General features: G+C 40.5%; 1 protein-coding gene across 8 annotated transcripts in view; it reads left to right on the plus strand.

Moving 5' to 3' along the window:
* LOC126297733 (uncharacterized protein DDB_G0271670-like) overlaps positions 1-24,639 on the plus strand; it is a 177,219-nt gene that overhangs the window by 55,998 nt on the left and 96,582 nt on the right. For all 8 annotated transcript variants that reach the window (XR_007552571.1, XR_007552573.1, XR_007552572.1 and 5 more), the window contains one exon: positions 9,904-10,048. Coding sequence is in view for 4 of the 8 variants with exons in the window: in XM_049988876.1 (XP_049844833.1) it covers positions 10,037-10,048 (12 nt within the window). In the remaining 4 variants the exon portion in view is untranslated. The remainder of the gene's footprint in view (positions 1-9,903; positions 10,049-24,639) is intronic.

The raw sequence follows: 24,639 nt of genomic DNA on the forward strand, positions 1-24,639 counted from the left end.
AAGTAATTATTGGATTCTGATCAGCTGAATGACAAAAATAATCTCTCCCACTCTTAGGTGTTTTATTGTCATCTCCCAAAGGAGATCTTACAATCTTATTGTTATTATACCATGATCTCTTCATAGATCTGCCAGCACCTAGTATTGGGATAGTGTTACCTATTCTCTCTCATTGATATATAGCAGATTGCACCAAATTGTGAGGATGAGAGAAAAGGCATGAGTACTTATAAACTGTATCTAATTGGATTACCATATGTATATTGTTTTGCTCCCTGTCTCCCATAAAATGGTATCATTGTCTTGATCAGCAACAAATTTACATCCTCATGATAAAATTACATCAGTATAAAATCAGTATTTCCACAGAGGCCATTCCTTAGAAAAAATTTGTTTTCTGAATTATGATTTACATAAATATGTTCCATGCCATGACAGAAATAGCCTTCTTCTGAAAGTAGTTAATCATTTCCCAGTATAACATTGACCTAACCTACAAAGCTGACAATAACCAGATACAAGTGAAATTTGGGGAAAATACTTTCAGTCCATTAGCAAGTAACATCTAGCTGTACATTTGTAGCTATTTTTGGCATACTAGCTTGTGTTAGCAGCAGTCATGGAAAAGAAGGTCCTCACCAAAGAAAAGTTTAAACAATTTAACAGAATTGATGTTTTTTCGGAAATTAAGAGTGTTAGTTGGGAGTCCACTCCTTCCCTGTTACATAAGATCAATAAACCCCCGATTCTTTAAAGAAACAAATTCCCATGTATAAAACATCTTCAAACAGATGGTTACTTTGCAAATGAATTAACTTTTTAAATATATACCTTTAGGCATGTAAGTGAGGAAAAGTCAAAGAAAAATTTGAAATTATGCCAATAGTTTGTTGGAAATCACTAAGTGTGCTCATTATGAAATGCTGGGTGAATATAAATGGAGGAATTGACTCAGCATTTTGGACAAAAGGTAGTTTTTCATGCATCTCAATGTTTATAACATTGTATCTCCTGAACTAGTATGTCATACAATGATACAATTTTTTGGGTACATTAAGTGATACTTTGAGGATATTGTATGCAAAACGTGTTGTGAATAGGATTAGTAGTAAAGAAGTAATAAATTAAATTTTGGTGCCTAATTGATTCAAACTGTAATATTTGCCACATTGTGTTAAACTGCTCACCTAATATTGTAAGTCTTAATGAGTAGATTATGACAACATTTTAAATTTAGCAATAATTACACGAAATATTGAAAATCAATTATTTTTTCCCCTTCACACTACAATTGATACTGCATTCTGAGCTAGCTTTTTAGTAATATAGATAATTAAATGGTCTGTAGATCATTTGCACAATTTTTATCAAAACAGTCTGGAAAATGTCACTTTACAGGCTATGTATACTTAATTGGTTTGCGAGTGTCATCACATCATCCTTTTTCTTTATCCTCTGTCTCGTGTCTATGTTGGGTAATTTAAAGGGTGGCAGGATACCCTTCCTGTCACCTGTCTCCTCACTGCTATCAACTTTGGGTTTTAACTAGCTTTCTGTGTCTAGTATTATGTGAGCTGCACTGTTTGTAGGAGTGGTTCAAACTGTGGCACTTTCTTGCGAATGCTTAAACAGTTAATCACTAGGATTTTAATACTCTTACTTGCAGTGGTTATTTCTTTGTATCTTGTACTGACTCTTCTGGGCCTCTTACAGCTATCGTTACCTGAACTGGCTGAAGAAGCACTTAATGTAAAAAGACTCACACAGTCAGCCACCTTGGTAGCAGCCTCTGACGTGTAGTGCACATCTGACTCATTTAGTGGAACTCTACAGTTCTCTACCTTACGGCACAATTCTAAAAAGTTGCTACCATGCTTGTCCCAGAATCATCAGTCTCTGGTTAAAGTCTTCACTAGTCTCAGAATAAGGGGCCACCATCAGTTCTGGGGACAATGCCACAAATTGTCAGCTTCATTGCAACTCTGTGGTCAAAGCTGATCTTCTTAATCTTCTTCTGCCAAACACTGGAATAATTAAAGTATTACTTGAGAACTCAGATGACAGGGGTCATTTGTTCCAGTGTGCACCACAATTTGCAGTTAGTTCCACCCTCTTGCACTGGAATAACCTCTTCAACATGTTGAATGAGATCTTTAGGCACATGCACTGAGTGTATATGATGATCTTTCCCATCCCTTGCTGCCATTTTGTTATGGGTACCATTATTTGTCATATGTTTGAATTGCCAATTATTAATAGGCTCTGACCCTTTTGCATTTGCTTCCTCTTGATACAGGACACAGCAGGTATCCCAGCAGGTGAACTGAGTCTCACTAGTTCAATTTTGGTGTCATTAGAAGACAGAACCTTGAACTTGTTTGGAGGATGGGTATAACATCCTGAGTTTTCTTTGGTCCCTGTCTCCCATGTACAAGGCATCTAGCCCTACCACTGCCACACTACTCACAGTCAAGTGGACAAATAGTGATAGATCCCGTATTTCTTGCAGAGGACAGTGCTTGAGGTATCTTTGGTATCTAGTACACTGCTCTCAAGAGTCCTCCCAACACATTCATTTGCAGCAGCTTCCAGTTGCTTGTCAGCAGTTTGAGCAATTTCCAGCTACGCACAAAAGTTAAAAAACTTGCTCTGCACTTAAGAACAGCTTTTGCAGTGGGGCTGCATTGTCTGGTGCAATGTTTTACAGAACACTGAACAAATAACCTTAAAATAAGCTTGCTGATTCTCTTTTAATTTCTGGATCCGTCAAGCTGAAACTATTACTAATTCCCTTTAAATTAATGCACAAATGGAATTTCTGTTACGGCAATAGAAAAACTTAGGACAAAAGTTAATTTATTTCCCGAAACTTTTTTAGGTTATACACTCTATTCAACCCGAAATTAGTATAAATTTTTGATAAAAGCAGACAGTATATAATCGTATTGAAAGAAAAAACTAAATGTGACATATGTTAATTATATGATGTGCTGCACTAACTAAATCACAAATACTGATTTAGTATCCCCCCATGAACCATGGACCTTGCCGTTGGTGGGGAGGCTTGCGTGCCTCAGCGATACAGATGGCCGTACCGTAGGTGCAACCACAACGGAGGGGTATCTGTTGAGAGGCCAGACAAACGTGTGGTTCCTGAAGAGGGGCAGCAGCCTTTTCAGTAGTTGCAGGGGCAACAGTCTGGATGATTGACTGATCTGGCCTTGCAACATTAACCAAAACGGCCTTGCTGTGCTGGTACTGCGAACGGCTGAAAGCAAGGGGAAACTACAGCCGTAATTTTTCCCGAGGACATGCAGCTTTACTGTATGATTAAATGATGATGGCATCCTCTTGGGTAAAATATTCCGGAGGTAAAATAGTCCCCCATTCGGATCTCCAGGCGGGGACTACTTAGGAGGATGTTGTTATCAGGAGAAAGAACACTGGTGTTCTATGGTGGAATGTCAGATCCCTTAATTGGGCAGGTAGGTTAGAAAATTTAAAAAGGGAAATGGATGGGTTAAAGTTGGATATAGTGGGAATTAGTGAAGTTCGGTGGCAGGAGGAACAAGACTTTTGGTCAGGTGAATACAGGGTTATAAATACAAAATCAAATTGGGGTAATGCAGGAGTAGGTTTAATAATGAATAAAAAAATAGGAGTGCGCTAAACTACTACAAACAGCATAGTGAACGCATTATTGTAGCCAAGATAGATACGGAGCCCACGCCTACCACAGTAGTACAAGTTTATATGTCAACTAACTCTGCAGATGATGATGAAATTGAAGAAATGTATGATGAAATAAATGAAATTATTCAGATAGTGACGGGAGACGAAATTTTAATAGTCATGGGTGACTGGAATTGAGGGTATGAAATGAAAGAGGAAGGCACCTGGTAGAATTTTGCACAGAGCACAACTTAATCATAGCTAACACTTGGTTCAAGAATCATAAAAGAAGGCTGTATACATGGAAGAATCATGGAGATACTAAAAGGTATCAGATAGACTATATAATGGTAAGACAGAGATTTAGGAACCAGGTTTTAAGTTGTAAGACATTTCCAGGGGCAGATGTGGACTCTGACCACAATCTATTGGTTATGAACTGTAGATGAAAACTGAAGAAACTGCAAAAAGGTGGTAATTTAAGGAGATGGGACCTGGATAAACTGACTAAACCAGAGGTTGAACAGAGTTTCAGGGAGAGCATAAGGGAACAATTGACAGGAATGGGGTAGAGAAATACAATAGAAGAAGAATGGGTAGCTATGAAGGACGAAGTAGTGAAGGCAGTACAGGATCAAGTAGGTAAGAAGACGAGGGCTAGTAGAAATCCTTGGGTAACAGAGGAAATGTTGAATTTAATTGATGAAAGGAGAAAATATAAAAATGCAGTAAATGAAGCAGGCAAGAAGGAATACAAACGTCTCAAAAATTAGATCGACAAGAAGTGCAAAATGGCTAAGCAGGGATGGCAGGAGGACAAATGTAAGGATGTAGAGGCTTATCTCACTAGGGTTGAGATAGATACTGCCTACAGGAAAATTAAAGAGACCCTTCGAGAAAAGAGAACCACTTGTATGAATATCAAGAGCTCACATGGAAACCCAGTTCTAAGCAAAGAAGGGAAAGCAGAAAGGTGGAATGAGTATATAGAGGGTCTATGCAAGGTGCGATGTACTTGAGGACAATATTATGGAAATGGAAGAGGATGTAGATGAAGACGAAATGGGAGATACGATACTGCGTGAAGAGTTTGACAGAGCACTGAAAGACCTGAGTCGAAACAAGGCCCCCGGAGTAGACAACATTCCATTAGAACTACTGACGGCCTTGGGAGAACCAGTCCTGACAAAACTCTACCAGCTGGTGAGCAAGATGTATGAGACAGGCGAAATACCCTCAGACTTCAAGAAGAATATAATAATTCCAATCCCAAAGAAAGCAGGTGCTGACAGATGTGAAAATTACCGAACTATCAGTTTAATAAGCCACGGCTGCAAAATACTAACGCGAATTCTTTACAGACGAATGGAAAAACTGGTAGATGCAGACTTCGGGGAGGATCAGTTTGGATTCCGTCGAAATGTTGGAACACGTGAGGCAATACTGACCTTACGACTTATCTTAGAAGAAAGATTAAGAAAAGGCAAACCTACGTTTCTAGCATTTGTGGACTTAGAGAAAGCTTTTGACAATGTTGACTGGAATACTCTTTTTCAAATTCTAAAGGTGGCAGGGGTAAAATACAGGGAGCGAAAGGCTATTTATAATTTGTACAGAAACCAGATGGCAGTAATAAGAGTCGAGGGGAATGAAAGGGAAGCAGTGGTTGGGAAAGGAGTGAGACAGGGTTGTAGCCTCTCCCCGATGTTATTCAATCTGTATATTGAGCAAGCAGTAAAGGAAACAAAAGAAAAATTTGGAGTAGGTATTAAAATTCATGGAGACGAAGTAAAAACTTTGAGGTTCGCCGATGACATTGTAATTCTGTCAGAGACGGCAAAGGACTTGGAAGAGCAGTTGAACGGAATGGACAGTGTCTTGAAAGGAGGATATAAGATGAACATTAACAAAAGCAAAACGAGGATAATGGAATGTAGTTAAATTAAATCGGGTGATGCTGAGGGAATTAGATTAGGAAATGAGACACTTAAAGTAGTAAAGGAGTTTTGCTATTTAGGAAGTAAAATAACTGATGATGGTCGAAGTAGAGAGGATATAAAATGTAGACTGGCAATGGCAAGGAAAGCGTTTCTGAAGAAGAGAAATTTGTTAACGTCGAATATAGATTTATGTATCAGGAAGTCGTTTCTGAAAGTATTTGTTTGGAGTGTAGCCATGTATGGAAGTGAAACATGGACGATAACTAGTTTGTACAAGAAGAGAATAGAAGCTTTCGAAATGTGGTGCTACAGAAGAATACTGAAGATAAGGTGGATAGAGCACGTAACTAATGAGGAGGTATTGAATAGGATTGGGGAGAAGAGAAGTTTGTGGCACAACTTGACTAGAAGAAGGGATCGGTTGGTAGGACATGTTTTGAGGCATCAAGGGATCACAAATTTAGCATTGGAGGGCAGCGTGGAGGGTAAAAATCGTAGAGGGAGACCGAGAGATGAGTACACTAAGCAGATTCAGAAGGATGTAGGTTGCAGTAGGTACTGGGAGATGAAGCAGCTTGCACAGGATAGAGTAGCATGGAGAGCTGCATCAAACCAGTCTCAGGACTGAAGACAACAACAACAATCTGCATGAGACAAGTGAGCGTTGTTATGACCAACCCAGATGTGTTTAAAGAACCATAAAAGCAGAATATAGAACAAATATAACTGCAAATTTTGTGGAATTAAGTAATGATACTTGAGTGAGGGTAGTGAAGCCTAACGTGGGAGCCCAGTATGAAATTGCACAAAAGATGGGACAAGTGAAATAATGTGGCTTGTTTCCAATTGTGGTGGGCTTTTTATTTATTTTTATTGGTCACAAGGCTGTGACATGGGTCAGCTTAAGTTGGGGCCAGTCTGGTGTCTTTACAGAAGTGACTGCACACTGTGGTATACATACACTCTAGGTCAGGCTCAGTCACAGTGTGCAAAACAGCACAAATACACAATGTGCAGACTGCGTGCAGTTTAAGGCTCAGTCTCTCAGCACTACTCTGTATGTCTCGGCTTTGCTCGGTCCTCCTTGGTATAGTGTGACATTTCATTTAGCAGTGTGAGGCAACACTTTTTACCAGAATTTGGTGAAGCCTTTTTTGGTCAACTTGACTTTGCTCAATTAGGCCGTCTAGTGATCTGTTGCATTCCTTTAAAAATGATTGGGAATCACAGAGGGGAAGGATGAGAATTCTCTGTATCTATTTTGTAGTCCCATAATCGGTGGGTACTGCAAATTTGCTGTGATACAGAAATTGAACAGCACAGAAAGAATTTAAATAATTGGTCGATGATGAAAGAGCTAAAAATTGTAACGATCGACAGATATGGGATTCATTGTTCCATATATCAAGAAGCACTTTGTGTTAAATATGCAGGCATGGAACACATGAGGGAATTGGCAATGAGAAAAGCAAATTTTGAGCAGTCGTGCACATTAGTAAATCATCAGTTGCAACAGTTTTTGATGGAATTGAACAGACAGTAATGGAGACATGATATATTACTGCAAATTATGTTGGTTAAGTCTAAGGACATGCCGGGAATGAGTTTGTGATTTAAGCCCTGCTGTTGTTGAATTGCTGAAGTAAAAAAGGAGAAAAAGAATGAAAGTTGGAGGTTACAGGATGGATTGCAGGCCTCAAATTTTAATTGGAGTAGACTGCAGACTGCTCTCAGTATGACACTGTTAGGAGAGAAGCAACTTATTTTTGATTAAGTTCAGTGGCTTAAAGAAAACATGAAATATGAGCAAGCCATTGTGGCATTGAAAGAATTACAGCAATAGCTTTCTAAACATTTGAGGACAGTGCCAATCTTATGTTGGTTTTTGAGCAGTTTTCAAGACAGTTTGCAATTTCAGTTGAAAGCACCCCTGTTTATCTACAGATGAAACTGGTCAATATGCATTGTAATTCCAGTTAAAAAGACCAATTATTTTACATTAAAGCTTTTGAGAAGTTCTACCTTGTTTTCCTTAGGAAGAGTTTTCATGTCTCCATAACGAGGTTGCAAACACGATATTAGTGCTTTGGTCATAAGTCTGTGCATGTGCCGATAAAGTTTTTTGCCACACATAAATTTTGGTTATGTCTTCAGCACACTAAAAAAATTTTGTTCGGAAAGCAGTGGAGAGTAATTGCATTTCTTTTGATCACATGACATTTAAAATTGTGGTGGAGTGAATTTTTTACTTTTTACTAGCAGCAGCCTTTGGTGTAACATGGAAAAATTTGTGACTGGCCTCATCTTTGTCTCAGTCGAATACCGTGGTCATGTGTTTAATACATAATGCACTACTTGTCTTGTGTCCTCATCTAAGTGTTTGAATTTTCTTTTGTAGATTTGGATACACAAGTAGAATAATCTTTTTATAAGAGAACACATTGCCTGCATAGGCTATATACTTTCATTGTATGTCTTGCACTTAGCTGATTTAAATGCTATTGGTAATTGTGCATCTCTCACCACCCAAACCTAATTATACAGCCTTTACCTGTAAAGTAGTATCCAAGATCGTTTTACAATGTGTGCTTCTTAATACCAATGAGGTTGAAAGTAGTTAATTGTAGAGTGTCATTACAGTTAAAGAATAAAGCCTAAAGCCTATGGAGAAAGAATGTTCTCTTTCAAATGTATGTTGATGATTACTAATTCACAGCTGCATTTTTTTTCTTGGCTGCTTTAAATTATTTGTTTGCTCCCATGTTCATTCAATGGGGACACTCTTTCATTGCAGAATTATTTAAAGTGTGTGTGTTGTCTGCTGTTTGAAAATACAAACAATGTGAAGGATTCATATTTTCATGTGATGATAACTTTGTGCATTTTGCTAGGGTACAGAGCATAATGATGTCAATTCCTATGACTGTTTAAACTGTTTATCTGCTTCTGGCAATATTTCAAATTCCTGAATAATAGCCATGACTTCCCCCTCATGAGTGGACTAGGTGATGATATCATGTAATATGTAGAAAGTCAACATATGACTAAAAGTGTAAAATGCCTGGGTATTTATAAGTTGGCACAAATGCCTAGGCTAAATACCTGAGCAAATGCCCAGAATTCATAAATGGCAGGCATTTATGCATTTTAAAGATCGATTAAGAGGTGGCACTTATAAAAAAAAATTTAAGCTGATATTTTGTATTGGAGAAGGCAGTTTTGCAAAACTGCTTCTTTAGTGGTTGGGTAACAAAGTTGAAAAAGCTGCTTTAGAGTTGAGGAGAGTTGTCAGGGGAAATAGACCGGACTGTAAAGATAACTTTTTACATCTCCAGTGAGGTCAACATGTTGTTGAGTTATGTGGAGGACACACATTACAATTGAATGCTACCAAATATTACTGTTTACTGAGCAGTTTCATTTACTATTTCTTAACCACCTGTGATATTTGCAGTTTTAACTGGTGTTTCCGAATAAATTGCAATACTTTGGACGCCATGCTGATTTACTGTTCAAACTAAAATGTAGTAACCACTTTGCCGACTTACTTTCTTTGTATTTATCTAAATTAGACATGTTTCATAGTAAGAATAAAAGTGAAAATTGTCTTGAGCAAGTCAAGCACAATTAAAAAATCACAAAATTTGGGAATATTAAACAAATATTAGTTCTTAATAAATGCAGATATGTAATGAGAGAAATGCCACAAGTCCTGTAGAATTAAATGACGATATATATTTGCTGGGCATTTAAAGTTCATAATTGTGGAACTTAAAAATGGAGTCTGATATGAGAGCACAGTTTCATGATGACAGTCAGCTCTCGTAGTAGTTGCCGAGACAAGACATGCGAAGTAACACAGCTGGTTTCTAGCTACAGTTGGCCTTTAATTAGCATTCCTCCATCATAAAGCTGTGATATGGAATGGCAGAAGATGAAGGGTAGAGTTGGAGATTGTAGAGCAGATATGACACACTCTGGTAGGCCCTCAGTGAGGTGAAACGCTGGAACTTCCGTTGTTATGTTGTTGTATTGCTTGTGCCACCACATTTTAACTTGTTCCAGTTAGGTGTACTTTGTTTGGATATTGATTTTACTTTATAGAAATAAAATAGGTGGAATATGTACTTTTTACATTGTGAAATTCTATATAAAGAAATTCATGAGAAAGAACCATGTATTAATAAAGTCCCCCTCACTGTGTAAAAGAGAAGGAAAGAGAAGGTGAATATTTGACGCAGCTATATCTGGCAATGTAGTAAAAAACTTAAAACACTTTGCTTGCTTGCAGGTATGAAGCAGAGACAACATAGTATGATGAAATAAGTGGTTTTTATTCAGAAAGCTGTATAATTTGAAGACTATCTGTATTTGCTAATTGCATTAATTACCGAAAGCACAAACTGCTCTGTAGCCCTGCATTCATGATGATGGCGGTATGTACCAGTGTTTTACAATTCAAGGAAACACTATTTTTGTTATTGTTTACTTTTTCTGTCATAAATGTTAAAAAGCAGCTGATAAGAAAGGTCATAGCACTGTAGATAACTGTGGATGTGTGTCATGTTTGTGATAATGCTAGTAGTTTCAGATAGTAACATAATAGTTGAAACTTTATCACTTGTAATAATAATAATAATAATAATAATAATAATAATAATAATAATGTAATTATTATTATTATTATTATTATTATCATCATCATCTCATTTGTAGCAGTTTTCAGCTTCAAATTGAGGTTTTTTTTTTCTTCTCTTATCACAGATAACTGGAATTTTCAAAGACGGATTAAAGTTGTTGTTACATATTTACTACTCTTGGATGTGTAGAGTTGCTGAAGTATGGACTTTTGTTACAGGGATGTTACATAAGTTGTCAGATGAAATTTCTTGTTAGCACAACACAGAAACGTGAGAATAATTGACATGCGTGTGTGCCTGCAATGAAGTTATCGTATTTGTTTCTACATAATTTTGAGATTTTTTTTTTCATCTTCCAATCTATTACTCATATTTTTTGTTTTGAATATCTGGCATCTTGTTGTGTCCCATGTGTACTCTTTTTACTGTACGCTATCTGCCTGTAGCGAGAGAGAGAGAGAGAGAGAGAGAGAGAGAGAGAGAGAGAGAGATATGCACTGGGTCATTCTGTAGAAAAAGAATCTCTTCTGAGACTGTATCTTTCCAGAGTATAGTCTTCACAACATTCTCCTTCCTTGACTGATCCTGGTTATAGAGAGATAATTAATAATGATGTATTTAAAGTTGATTTGTTCAGTGATTTTAAAGGACAGTCAGAAACTGATGTCTTAAGTGCAGTTCTGTCTTGTTTATTCCCTGAGGTATTAGTCAGTGCACATTTCAAGTATAACCTATTGTTAGTTTATCCTATAGATGAAACAGCGTGATTGAGCGTTGGATAGTTTGTTGCTCAAAGTAGGGACAGTGTGCAGTTATCAAATGACTGGACACAAAAACTCCTCTAGCAGCAAAGATATGAAGTAAATGGCTTGTGTCCATTACTTGAATGAAAACTATCATCTCTTGATTAAGTTGCCTAATCATTTTTTCCCCATAAGGTGGTCAGTGTAGTGCAGATGTTTGACGCCCCATTTCTTTACTGTGCACGTAATTAGCCCTGTGGTACACTTATCATGTTACTGTGGAATTTTTTTTGTAATAGTGTGAAAGCAGATAATTCTTCACTGTGCTTAGAAGAGCTACAATTTTGATTGGTGGTTGGAAGATCACTCTTTGTTCATGATTCTGTCTATTTTGGAAGATAAAAACATTGATTTGATCACATTTCCATCTTCTTCCTGGGATTGATATTGGGTTCTCTTCTTTATTGCCTCATTGATTTTATAAGGAAAATACCTATTCATTCTGAATAAAGGCTGTAAGTTACCATTTAATCATGGAGGCAACCATATTGTGGTACATGATCTTGGTAAAATAAGTTTCCAAGGGATCCTACACATGTACAGTATTTGAAAAATTGTGGCATCTCTGAAAGCCTAAAGTTAAAATCTGTATGGGTGAGTATGTGGTAAATAAAATCCCATAGATTCCCCACATTTCTCCTGTCAGTCTAGAACGTCAATAAATGGTAGACATCTGTGCTCTTCTTTTATGGTGATATTAATTACATGAATAGAATTGAAATGTGCAAGGAATTTCATCAATTTCCACTTTAATATCTATCTCTCTCTCTCTCTCTCTCTCTCTCTCACACACACACACACACACACACACACACACACACACACACAGAACACTGAATTCTACTGTTTTGAAACAATGAACAGTGTGTGCTGGTGGGGATACGTTGACAACACTTTGATAGGATGGCCTCATAACGGAAGGTCCAACTACACTTGTCAAAATGTACTGGATATCTGCCACATGAAAACTATAATTTTATGCAGTATGACTTACAGCAGAAACCCGTGTTAATGAACCTACTTGTAAGGAACACATGTTTTTAATGATGATTTTTGTTACTCCTGGTGAAATTGTTATAAGAATGATGTATTTGAAATTTGGTTTTTAACTTACCCCACTTAGAGAAAAGGTCCACTTTTAAAAAATAAATATTAAGCAATTTCCAAACTGAAACCTAGCTGTGATGAAATTCCTAAGTATTTTTTCCCTACCATCTCTAGGTGGCTTACCACCATTTCTTGGATTCCTACCAAAATCAATTAGGTAGGTAGTTCAAAAACGGTTCAAATGGCTCTAAGCACTATGGGACTTAACAGCTGAGGTCAGCAGTCCCCTAGACTTAAAACTACTTAAACCTAACTAAGCTAAGGACATCACACACATCCATGCCCAAGGCAGGATTTGAACCTGCGACCGTAGCAACAGTGTGGTTCGAGACTGAAGCGCCTAGGACTGCTCAGCCACAGCGGCCGCCCAGTTAGTTAGTTAATTAGTTTCATACTCCATAGAGCATTTGAACAATTCTTTTATTGAAATGATGTGGAATGAGTCTGTTTACAGGCTATGGATATACAATTAGAGTTAACATTAATTAACACTTTTCTTTGTCCTTCTCATGCAGCTACTCTTAAAAACTAGATATTAAAACAGGAGTTGGTCTGTGGAATAGGAGGACTTGTCCAGGAGAAATGACTTTAGGTTGGATTTAAAACTTGCTTTGCTATCTGTCAAACATTCGATGTTATTGGGTAAATGGTCAAAAATTTTTGTTGCTGCATGTTGAACTCATTTCTCAGCCACTGACAGCTTTATTAATGGGCAATAAATATATTTTTTCCCTCTGGTGTTGTAGGTATAGACATCACTATTCTTCTCAAAGTGTGATGGATTATTTATTGAAGAGGTACCTACTGCTGGTGAACACCACATATTAATTCCCACACTGCTTACCTTTGTGCAATCAATGCTTTCTTTCTGTGTGATGAGTTAACACAGAAAATGGTTTCATAAGACAGTATTGAGTGGAAATATGGAAAAAACGTTAGGAGGTTGGTTATTAGTTTCACAAATTAGCAATTACACGAAGTGCGAAAGTATCTGACCTTAACTGTTTGACTAGCTCAGCAATATGCTTCCTCCAGTTCAAGTTTTCATCAGTATTGTACTCAAAAATTTGGAAAGCTATAAACTCCAGTCTGGTCACAAGCATCACCTATTCTGTCAAAAGCAGGACTACCTGTGAAAGCAGTTAAGTGATCTACAAAGTAAGCTGCAACTGTTGTGCTGCATTCTATGTGGGCATGACAGCCAACAAGCTGTCTGTCCATGTGAATGGCCACTGACAAACTGTGGAAAAGAGGCAGCTCAGCCACTCAGTTGCTAGACATGCTGCCCAACACAATGTGCTTCACTTCAATACTGTTTCACAGCCTATGCCATCTGGATCTTTCCTGCCAACACCAACTTTTCTAAATTGTGTAGGTTGGAACCTTCCCTGCAGTATATCCTATGTTCTCATAACTCTGTGGCCTCAGCTTTCACTAGACCGTGCCCTTCCCCCACGTATCCTCTTCTGTGCTCCCATTTCAGCAACACACAAACAACTACCCCCCCCCCCCCCCCCGCACTTTCTCTCTCCCGACCCTCCCCCTCCACTTCTCTCCTTTTCACTCCCCTTCTTCCCTCCTCCTCAAACCTCTCGACTGCATCTACCAGCCCTACCCTGTTCCCAGTCCCCACTACATCCCTACATGCTTCCACATGCTACACTACACCCTCCCACACCCCCACCCCGCTGTTTTTTTCCCCTCTCTGCCCCAGCTGCCACCTTGCTCTGTGTGTGTGTGTGTGTGTGTGTGTGTGTGTGTGTGTGTGTGTGTGTGTGTGTCTTTTTCTATATTAATAGAAGGCCTTTTGACCTAAAGCCTACATGTATAGTAGTCTTTTTGTTGTGCCTGTCTGCAACTCTATAGTGAGTAGCAATACTGTTGTGATAAAAGTGATACATATATGGCATTAAAAAAATCCAAATTCTGGTAATGTATCACTTTGTTAGCGTACTGGAGCTAAATTCTTAGTTAAGGAAAATTACCTTTTAAAGGAAACGTATTTTGATTCCCAGAGTTTTTAAAAAAAGGTGTTTTACTGTATTCCTTATGAGCCACCCTGAACAGTAATCGATAGGTGTTTGTTTTTTTTTTTTTTTCCTGCAAGACTACGATTTTTTTCACCAATGTTCTGAAACAGTGTTCTTCCTGTGTGATGTTATCCCAGTAATATTTGCTACACATTTGTTTATAAAAGTTTTTATTTCTGTAACTTTGTATCACCTGCAAGCTCCCTTCTGCTGTGTAGTCCCCCCCCCCCCCCCCCCCTCCCCCATCCTATTCAAACTAGTTTCCTCTGAAACAGCCCTGTAGTAGATATAATATTCATGCTTTTGCACTCAGTTTGAATTATATCTGTCACATATATTGTAACTTCAAACGTTTTTCATAAACTTCATAAGTGTGTTACCAGGCAGAATTGCTCAGTTTTGTCCAATAGCGGTAAGAAGTGTGACCTTTTCAAGATTTTCCTGACATATACACCATTTGAATAATGTTTGGAAACACATCTGCAGAATTGTCCATATCATCTTATATTTTTATGGGAACCTCCCCATCACTACCAGTGATCAAGATCGGAACATAACCTATCAAAATATTGGTGGATTGGACGATATCACTTGACCACATATACATAAGGAAGTTCAGTATATATGCTCAGGAAAGCTCAATTGAAATATTGATGTGCAAAAATAATTGGAAATGAATTGTGCTACTGTCACTGCAGTTTTCAGGGTTGTGAGGCTGATGACCAGTTCCAACATTTTTCCTTAGCGTGAGGGTGGAGGTAAGGAGGAGTGACATGTGAAATGTGGGATCAATTTCAGCTAAATTTGGTACACAAAATACTGTGAGACTAGGACACCTGTGGGGGGATGAAAAGGTGTCACATGTAAGGATAACTCTGGAGTGCAGACAAATTTCAACCAAATACCAAGAGTTGCTGATGGTGTTCATAGCATCGTTAGAAGGTCTTAACAGCCAAAAGCTAAAATTGTAAGAGTCTTTTTGTTGTGCCTATCTGCGACTCAGAATCTCCGCTATATGATGAGTAGCAACTTTCCTTCTCATAGTACCGTTACTCTTCAAATGAGGTGGTTGTGGCCAGTCCTTGGTCGTAGGTATTTTGATGGAAAAATGATTTTTCCCCCCTCTATATTGTCATCCAGGATTGACTGAAGAAGAAGATGATAAATCACTGGAAGAAACAGTTTCCATCAAGTAAAGAAAATAAAAAGTGTTGTGAATAATTTCTAGTGGCAAGTATGAGGTGTTTTGTTTCTGAATGGTGTCCTCATCAGTTTTTAATGGAAGATGAAAATTTTACTGAGGAATAATTTCTCAAACTCTAAATAAGATTAATAATTATTGCAAACACATCTTTCAGTGTGTTCTTGTTATAAAGAATAGCAAATTACTTTTGAAGTACATACGGACAGAAACTTATTACCCTGTTCCACATGATTCTCATTTTAAGGAGGTATCACAATATAAGAAAGAAAGCAAGCATATTGTTATTACTGTGAGAAATGCAGATTCCTTGTAATGTTCACTCATCTTGAAAGTGAAACCTTTTTTATTGGGATAAAAGGTTTTTTCCAGTAAGAAAAGGGGGGGGGGGGGGGGGGGCAACATAAAAAAAAGTCACTCGTATAAACACCGTGATACTGAACCTTGTATTACACTGTGACACTGAACCGTGTATTTGACCACAGTTTACACAACAAAATGCCTTAAATGTTACCTTGCTTCATTATGCTGTTCTTTTCATATCAAAAAACAAATAGACTGCACCACTATGATTAGTGAATTTGGGAGAGATACTGTACAGGATGGCAGATTAGTCAACCATAGCTACTGTGCACACAATGTACAAAAATGTTTCCTATTTCGGAAGTACAAATGTATTGTGGTAATAATATCACACATAGAATTGTTGACTTTTTTATAATATGGTAATGCCCAGTCCAGTAGATTAGAAGTGTAACAAGAAATACTTAATCTTTGGATGCCTTAAATACCAATATTGTTGACTTCTTTTCTAGTTTGATGTATTATGTATTAGCATCATATTTTTGGCTTTACATGGGATGATACTCTTACTTTCTTGTGTGCTTCTGAATAAAGGGAAATTGCGTACCCAGTAGTTATGAAGGTACATGTATGTGTAAGACTGTGTTTTCTAACCTACGTGGCATGGGTAGAAACTGTTTATTGTCACTTGCTCCGGTGGATACACCAAACCACAAGGAAATGAATATACATTCCTATAAGTCTGCAATAGACTGAGTACACATATTGAGCAAAGCACTTAAAAGTCGGGGACATAACGAAGTCAGTGTACTAATGCAAAAGTTCCAAATCAGTAACCATTTGAAACTAGAAACAAACTTAGTCAACTTCACTGTGCAGTGGCATGATTTGAACACCTACAAAGTACAGCAAGGAATGAGCTGCACCACGAGCCCTGGCCACAGGCTATGGCTGAGAAGCAAACAGGTGCCACGGTGTGGTGCCACGTGACATGCATATCTTTGCAGTGGCTCCCCTTATGACGACAGCACACAGCAGCTGCTTGCAATCTTAGTACCATTGACATATCCAGATCTGTGCTTGCCATGCAATCCAAATCACTGGTTGGATACAACACCCCCCCCCCCCCTCTTTCTAATTGGCATGTAGGGACAGAAATGGCCTCACCTGCGCAGACTGCATTGAGGACAAGGAGAAGGAAAAATGGGAATCCCCACCACTGGCTCGAGCAGCATACCCTCCATGGTCAGAGTGGGAGGTGGGACCATCTGCATTGATTGAAGCAAAGTAACGACCTCTGGGAAACAACTAGGGTCAGTCCACATGGTCTGACAATTGTACAGAGTGGGCGGCACTGGTGTTACGGACAGGAGTCGTGCACAGTGTGGTGTGAAGAGGGGGTCAACCTCATTGGCTCCTATTGCTTGTCATTATGTAATTCCCATCAGTGCCTTGCACTGGGGTAGGGGGTGAAGAGGGAAGGAACAGACCCGGAGGCTGTTACAGATTTGCAAAGAGTCCAGCAAAGAGTCCCCATCAGTGCCTGAGGAGGAGTCAGGGGTGTCACACCATGCTGTGGGCAGAGTTGATTGCCGTGACAGACCAGCCGCTCCTGGAAGACCGCCACCTCTAGCATCTATCTCCCCCCCCCCCCCCCCCCCCCCCCCCTCTATCATTAACCATGCTGCCATGGATCCACCTGAAATTTCGGCAAACGTGTGGAGCTCATGCCGCCGGATACAGGTCAAAGCGGGCATGTGGTCAGCACCTGTGCAAAGTCTCAGCTAGGCTATGCCTATTGACAGGAATCGACTGGCATATGGCCAGAAGCTGGTGAGTGCATCACTTGACTTTGCCAACATCAAGATTTTCTTCATCTGTGATGTGAATGTCCTGACCAAGTGCTCAGCTTCCGAATTGAATGCCGGGTGAAATAGGGTGAGGGTCAGGTGCTCGACACCATTACGTCTACAAAAATCCTGAAATGCTGAAGCCGTAAATTGTGGGCTGTTATTGGAAATGAATCTAGCTTGGGCCCTTTCTATAGGAAAGATAGTAGGTAAGGCCAGACCTTGGCCTCAGATGATGATGTAGAATTTTGCACTACATACAGGAAATATGAAAGGGTGTCAAAGACCAAGATCCACACCACTCCCTGGAAACGGCCAGCAAAATCTCAGTGTACTCTTTGCCATGGGTGGTCAGGGCGGGACCACAATTTAACACTGTGCTGTGGCCGATTGGTTATGCACACAGGCATAGAATTTGCGGACAGTGTGTTCATCAGTGGCATTTATTGCCTAGCCAATACACATGGCACTGTGTCATTACGTTCGTTCAGCACATTCTCCAATGTGCAATATGGAGGTGATGCAAAATGTGGAAGCAGGGTGCAGGAGGGACAACCACCTGACATTCTGCATCATCCTTGGCTAACAAAATGACTCCTTCCATAACTTCCAGACAAAACAGCACAATGGCTGTTAAGGTAGGCGTTGCTTACAACCACTCAAATAACAGCCATACATTGCACAAGTGCTACTCCCACGTGCCCCCCCCCCCCCCCCCCCCCCAACTAAGAAATAATCCAAGTAATTGACACAATTAGGAATTCCCTGGATGAGGTGTTCTAGATGCTGTTGAAAAATTGCAGAACCACTTGCAACCCCAAATATCAATCTGTTATGTGTGTACACATCTACATCTACAGTTATACTCCACAAGCCACACAACGGTGTGTGGTGGAGGGCACTTTACGTGCCACCGTCATTACCTCCCTTTCCTGTTCCAGTCGCGTATGGTTCGCGGGAAGAACAACTGTCTGAAAGCCTCCGTGCGCGCTCGAATCTCTCTGATCTTACATTCGTGATCTCCTCGGGAGGTATAAGTAGGGAGAAGCAATATATTCGATACCTCGTCCAGAAACGCACCCTCTCGAAACGTGGCAAGCAAGCTACACCGCGATGCAGAGCGCCTGTCTTGCAGAGTCTGCCACTTGAGTTTGCTAAACATCTCCATAATGCTATCACGGTTACCAAATAACCCTGTGACGAAACGCTCCACTCTTCTTTGGATCTCCTCTATCTCCTTTGTCAACCCAATCTGGTACGGATCCCACACTAATGAGCAATACTCAAGTATAGGTTGAACGAATGTTTTGTAAGCCACCTCCTTTGTTGATGGACTACATTTTCTAAGGACTCTCCCAATGAATCTCAACCTGGTACCCACCTTACCAACAATTAATTTTATATGATAATTCCACTTCAAATTGTTCCGCACGCATACTCCCAGATATTTTACAGAAGTAACTGCTACGAGTGTTTGTTCCGCTATCATATAATCATACAATAAAGGATCCCTCTTTCTATGTATTCGCAATACATTACATTTGTCTATGTTAAGGGTCAGTTGCCACTCCCTGCACCAAGTGCCTATCCGCTGCTGATCTTCCTGCATTTCGCTACAATTTTCTAATGTTGCAACTTCTCTGTATACTACAGCATCATCTGCAAAAAGCCGCATGGAACTTCCAACACTATCTACTAGGTCATTTATATATATTGTGAAAAGTAATGGTCCCATAACACTTCCCTGTGGTACGCCAGAGGTTACTTTAACGTCTGTAGACATCTCTCCGTTGATAACAACATACTGTGTTCTGTTTGCTAAAAACTCTTCAATCCAGCCACACAGCTCGTCTGATATTCCGTAGGCTCTTGCTTTGTTTATCAGGCGACAGTGCGGAACTGTATCGAACACCTTCCGGAAGTCACGGAAAATAGCATCTACCTGGGAGCCTGTATCTAATATTTTCTGGGTTTCATGAACAAATAAAGTGAGTTGGATCTCACACGATCGCTGTTTCCGGAATCCATGTTGATTCCTACAGAGTAGATTTTGGGTTTCCAAAAACGACATGATACTCGATCAAAAAACATGTTCTAAAATTCTACAACAGATAGACGTCAGAGATACAGGTCTATAGTTTTGCGCATCTGCTCGACAACCCTTCTTGAAGACTGGGACTATCTGTGCTCTTTTCCAATCATTTGGAACCTTCCGTTCCTCTAGAGACTTGCGGTACAAGGCTGTCAGAAGGGGGGCAAGTTCTTTCGCGTACTCTGTTTAGAAACGAATTGGTATCCCGTCAGGTCCAGTGGACTTTCCTCTGTTCAGTGATTCCAGTTGCTTTCCTATTCCTTGGACACATTTCGATGTCAGCCATTTTTTCGTTTGTGTGAGGATTTAGAGACGGAACTGCAGTGCGGTCTTCCTCTGTGAAACAGCTTTGGAAAAAGGTGTTTAGTATTTCAGCTTTACGCGTGCCATCCTCTGTTTAAATGCCATCATCATCCCAGTGTGTCTGGATATGCTGTTTCGAGCCACTTACAGTTTAACGTAAGACCAGAACTTCCTAGGATTTTCTGTTAAGTCGGCACATAGAATTTTACTTTTGAATTCACTGAACTCTTCACGCATAGCCCTCCTTACGTTAAAATTGACATCGTTTAGCTTCTGTTTGTCTGAGAGGTTTTGGCTGTGTTTAAACTTGGAGTAAAGCTCTCTTTGCTTTTGCAGTAGTTTCCTAACTTTGTTGTTGTACCACGGTGGGTTTTTCCCGTCCCTTTCAGTTTTACTCGGCACGTACCTGTCTAAAACGCATTTTACAGTTACCTTAAACTTTTTCCGTAAATTACTCAACATTGTCAGTGTCTGACAAGAAATTTTCATTTTGATCTGTTAGGTAGTCTGAAATCTGCCTTCTATTACTCTTGCTAAACAGATAAACCTTCCTCCCTTTTTTTATATTCCTATTAACTTCCATATTCAGGGATGCTGCAACAGCCTTATGATCACCAATTCCCTGTTCTGCACTTACAGAGTCGAGAAGTTCGGGTCTGTTTATTAGTAGGTCCAAGATGTTATTTCCACCAGTCGGTTCTCTGTTTAATTGCTCGAGGTAATTTTCGGATAGTGCACTCAGTATAATGTCACTCGATGCTCTGTCCCTACCACTCATTCTAAACATTTGAGTGTCCCAGTCTATGTCCGGTAAACTGAAATCTCCACCTAAGACTATAATATGCTGAGAAAATCTATGTGCAATGTATTCCAAATTTTCTCTCAGTTGTTCTGCCACTAATGCTGCTGAGTTGGGAGGTTGGTAAAAGGAGCCAATTATTAACCTTGATCGATTGTTGAGTGTAACCTCCACCCATAATATTTCACAGGAACTATCCACTTCTACTACACTACAGGATAAGCTACAACTAACAGCGACAAACACGCCACCACCGGTTGCATGCAATTTATCCTTTCTAAACACCGTCTGTGCCATTGTAAAAATTTCGGCTGTATTTCTCTCTGGCTTCATCAGCTTTCTGTACCTATAACGATTTCAGCTTCTGTGCTTTATATCAGCGCTTGAAGTTCCGGTACTTTACCAATGCAGCTTCGACAGTTTACAATTACAATACCGATTGCTGCTTGGTCCCCGCATGCCCTGACTTTGAGCCGCACCCTTTGAGGCTGTTGCCCTTTCTGTACTTGCCCAAGGCCATCTAACCTAAAAAGCCGCCCAGTCCACGCCACACAACCACTGCTACCCTTGTAGCCGCTTGCTGCGTGTAGTGGACTCCTGACCTATCCAGCGGAACCCGAAACCCCACCACCCTATGGCGCAAGTAGAGGAATCTACATCCCACACGGTAGCAGAACCGTCTCAGCCTCTGATTCTGACCCTCTACTCGCTCTGTATCAAAGGTCCACAGTCAGTCCTGTCGACGATGCTGCAGATGCTGAGCTCTGCTTTCATCCCGCGAGCGAGACTGGCAGTCTTCACCAAATTAGATAGCCGCCGGAAGCCAGAGAGGATTTCCTCCGATCCATAGCGACACACATCATTGGTGCCGACTTGAGCGACCACCTGCAGATGAGTGCACCCTGTACCCTTCATGGCATCCGGAAGGATCCTTTCCACATTTGGAATGACTCCCACCCCCCTATGCACACGGAGTGCACATTGGTTTTCTTCCCCTCTCTTGCTGCCATATCCCTAAGGGGCCCATTACACACCTGACGTTGGAGCTCCCAACTACCAGTAAGCCCACCCTCTGCGACTGCCCGGATCTTGCAGACTGAGGGGTAACCTCTGGAACAGGACAGTCAGCCATCTCCAGCCGAACATCAGTATCAGCCGGAGACAGAGCCTGAAACCGGTTCGTCAGACAAACTGGAGAGGCCTTCCGTTCAGCCCTCCGGAATGTCTTTCGCCCCCTGCCACACCTTGAGACGACCTCCCACTCTACCACAGGTGAGGGGTGAGCCTCAATGTGGGCAGTATCGTGGGCAGCCACAGTCGTAGTCCGATCGGGGGATGCATGGGACGAGCTGGCCGTCCCCGACAAACCCCCATCCGGACCCCCACAGTGATGCCCATTGGCAACAGCCTCAAGGTGTGTGACCGAAGCCAACACTGCCTGAAGCTGGGAGCGAAGGGATGCCAACTCAGCCTGCATCTGAACACAGCAGTTTCAGTCCCTATCCATGCTAAAAACTGGAATGGCATATAAATCTCTAACAACTGTTTTGTAGGCTCATTAACAGGTTACTGAAAATATGAATCAACGAGATCAACTTTTGAAAAATACTGACCTGCAGCAAATGTAGCTAATAATTCCTCTTGCCTAGGGGTTAGGTACAAACATTTGCCTGGGCATTAATGGTAATCAGAAAATCACCACAGACCTGAAGTGACCCATGAGGCTTTTGTGCAATAACAGTAGATGTCGCCCACTGACTAGACAAGACTGAGATCTAGAGTGTGCAAACCATCTAGTTCTGCCTTAACTTGTCCATGCATGGTGAACGGTATTGTACGAGTTCTAGAGAGCTTTTGGCACTGCTGAGTGTTTCAAAGAGATGTGTGCCTGAAAATATGTAGCACAACATAAAGTAGGTTCAAAAAACTGTTTGAAATTTTCACACAACACATCCAGTTCCGTGAAAGAAATTGCAGTAGAAATTAAATTCACCTGATCTTGGATTTGGAACCCAAAAAGTGCGAGAGTGTTGAGACCAAAAATGTTGTTAGTCATTCAAGAACTAACTACAAGTGAGGTTAATTGCCAAGCTATGTTTTTGTACTTAGCTTTCATCGTGATTTGATCCTGCAGCAGGATCTACTGGCCATTGTACAGCACTACTTTGCACTACAATGCATCCAGCAATGGGGAACCATTGTGCAAGTAACTATGCCCATTAATAAGGGGCACGGCCATGTCTTTGTCCAACTGGAATTCCACCATCACCATCAATGTCCAGTTGCAGTATCACGTCTGCTGTTGTCCCTGGCAAATACAGGGTAACATGCAGCCTGCTAGCAGCCGAAGTGGATGCCCGGCAGCTGAGCCAGACATTCGCAAGGTGTCCTGGCTGCAGCATATCCAGTGATGCATGTGATGATGAGGGCCGCACTCTGGACCTGATTTGATTGCACGACTTGTGCTGGGGTTCTCATATGATGACAATAAGGAGAACTCTTCAGGAGCCACATCTCCCTTTGGGACAAGTTGACGGCAAACTAAGCACTTTCGTCAGTGCGTATCTACCAATGTGGAGGATGAGGAAGCACTAACTGCTGAATCCCATAGCACTGGACTACTGGAAGCATGAGTTGGTGAACCAGATTATGACCTTAACTGAGAGTCATCAGTTGATTGAAGAGTACAGAAATGACTAATACCGCTATCAATGTTGAAACCAGAAGAATCATCGAACAGAGCTTGTAGTGAGGCAGTCACTTCATAAGTCTTAGCAGTTTTTAATATGTCACTCAAAGTAGGATCTGAAATTTCTAAAGCCTTTGCACTAACCTCACGATGTAGAGCCAGGTGATTTATATTGTCTTGAATTAAAAAATCTGGGTAAGTTGTGCCACACTTTTGACAGGCAAAATCACACTTTTGAGCTAAGCCTTGTAAATCAGCAGCTCCTGCTGCATATGATCATTTACTTTGTTTAACTTCCTGATTGAACTTGAGCCTAACTGCAATGACGTGTGTGTGGTAACCGTAGTGTTCTGTCATCAAACTGCAAACTTCAGAAAACTTCAAACTATTGGGGTACAAGAGTAGGCATAATTTTTGCACCACTTCGTTCAATTTACTACTAGATGACATTAACAGTGTTCAACTGCATCCAGGATCGTCACTTTGACTTGCCATTCAGTGCAGATCGAAATGCCATAAATAGACCTCCCAAATCTCTCTTGCCTTGTTGAAGGAAGCAACGGTAGAGGGGAGGATGGAAACGGCAACTGCCACCTGCTGTTAGTTTTGAAGAAATGTGTGCTGCAGCTGCTGCTGCAACTGCTGCTGCCACAAGTTGATAGACTCAGGATCCATGGTTCATTAAACTAAACGGTGCAGTGAGAAAGTTCATCACCAGTTTTCTATCTTGTGTGACATTAGTAAACTGTTTATCTTCATTTGCTCTGGTGGGTGCACTGAACCACAAGGAAATTAACACACATTTCTACAAGTCCACAAAAGACTTACTTCACATATTGAATGATGCACTAATAAGTCCAGGATGTAGTGAAGTCAGCATAGTAATAGAATAATTCCAAAACAGTAACCTCTCAAGACTGGAAACAAACTAAGTCAACTTGGCTGTGCAATGGAGCAATACAAACATCTAGTACAGCAAGGAATTAGCCATGCTGCAAGCCCAGGCCACAGGTTCAGTGGCAAACAATTACCACTAGGTGGCACTACGTGATGCGCATATCTCGCCGTTGGCTCTCCTTACAATGATGGCCCGCAGCTGCCACTCACAGCCTTAGTACCTCTGACATGTCCATGTCTGTGCTAGGTGGGGAATCAGAATCATTGTTAGATACAAAGTTTTGGGTATAGGCCAGTGTGATAAAAAGTGCTC

The sequence above is a fragment of the Schistocerca gregaria genome, chromosome X (genome assembly GCF_023897955.1).
Source record: "Schistocerca gregaria isolate iqSchGreg1 chromosome X, iqSchGreg1.2, whole genome shotgun sequence".
Classification (NCBI taxonomy): Eukaryota; Metazoa; Arthropoda; class Insecta; order Orthoptera; family Acrididae; genus Schistocerca; species Schistocerca gregaria.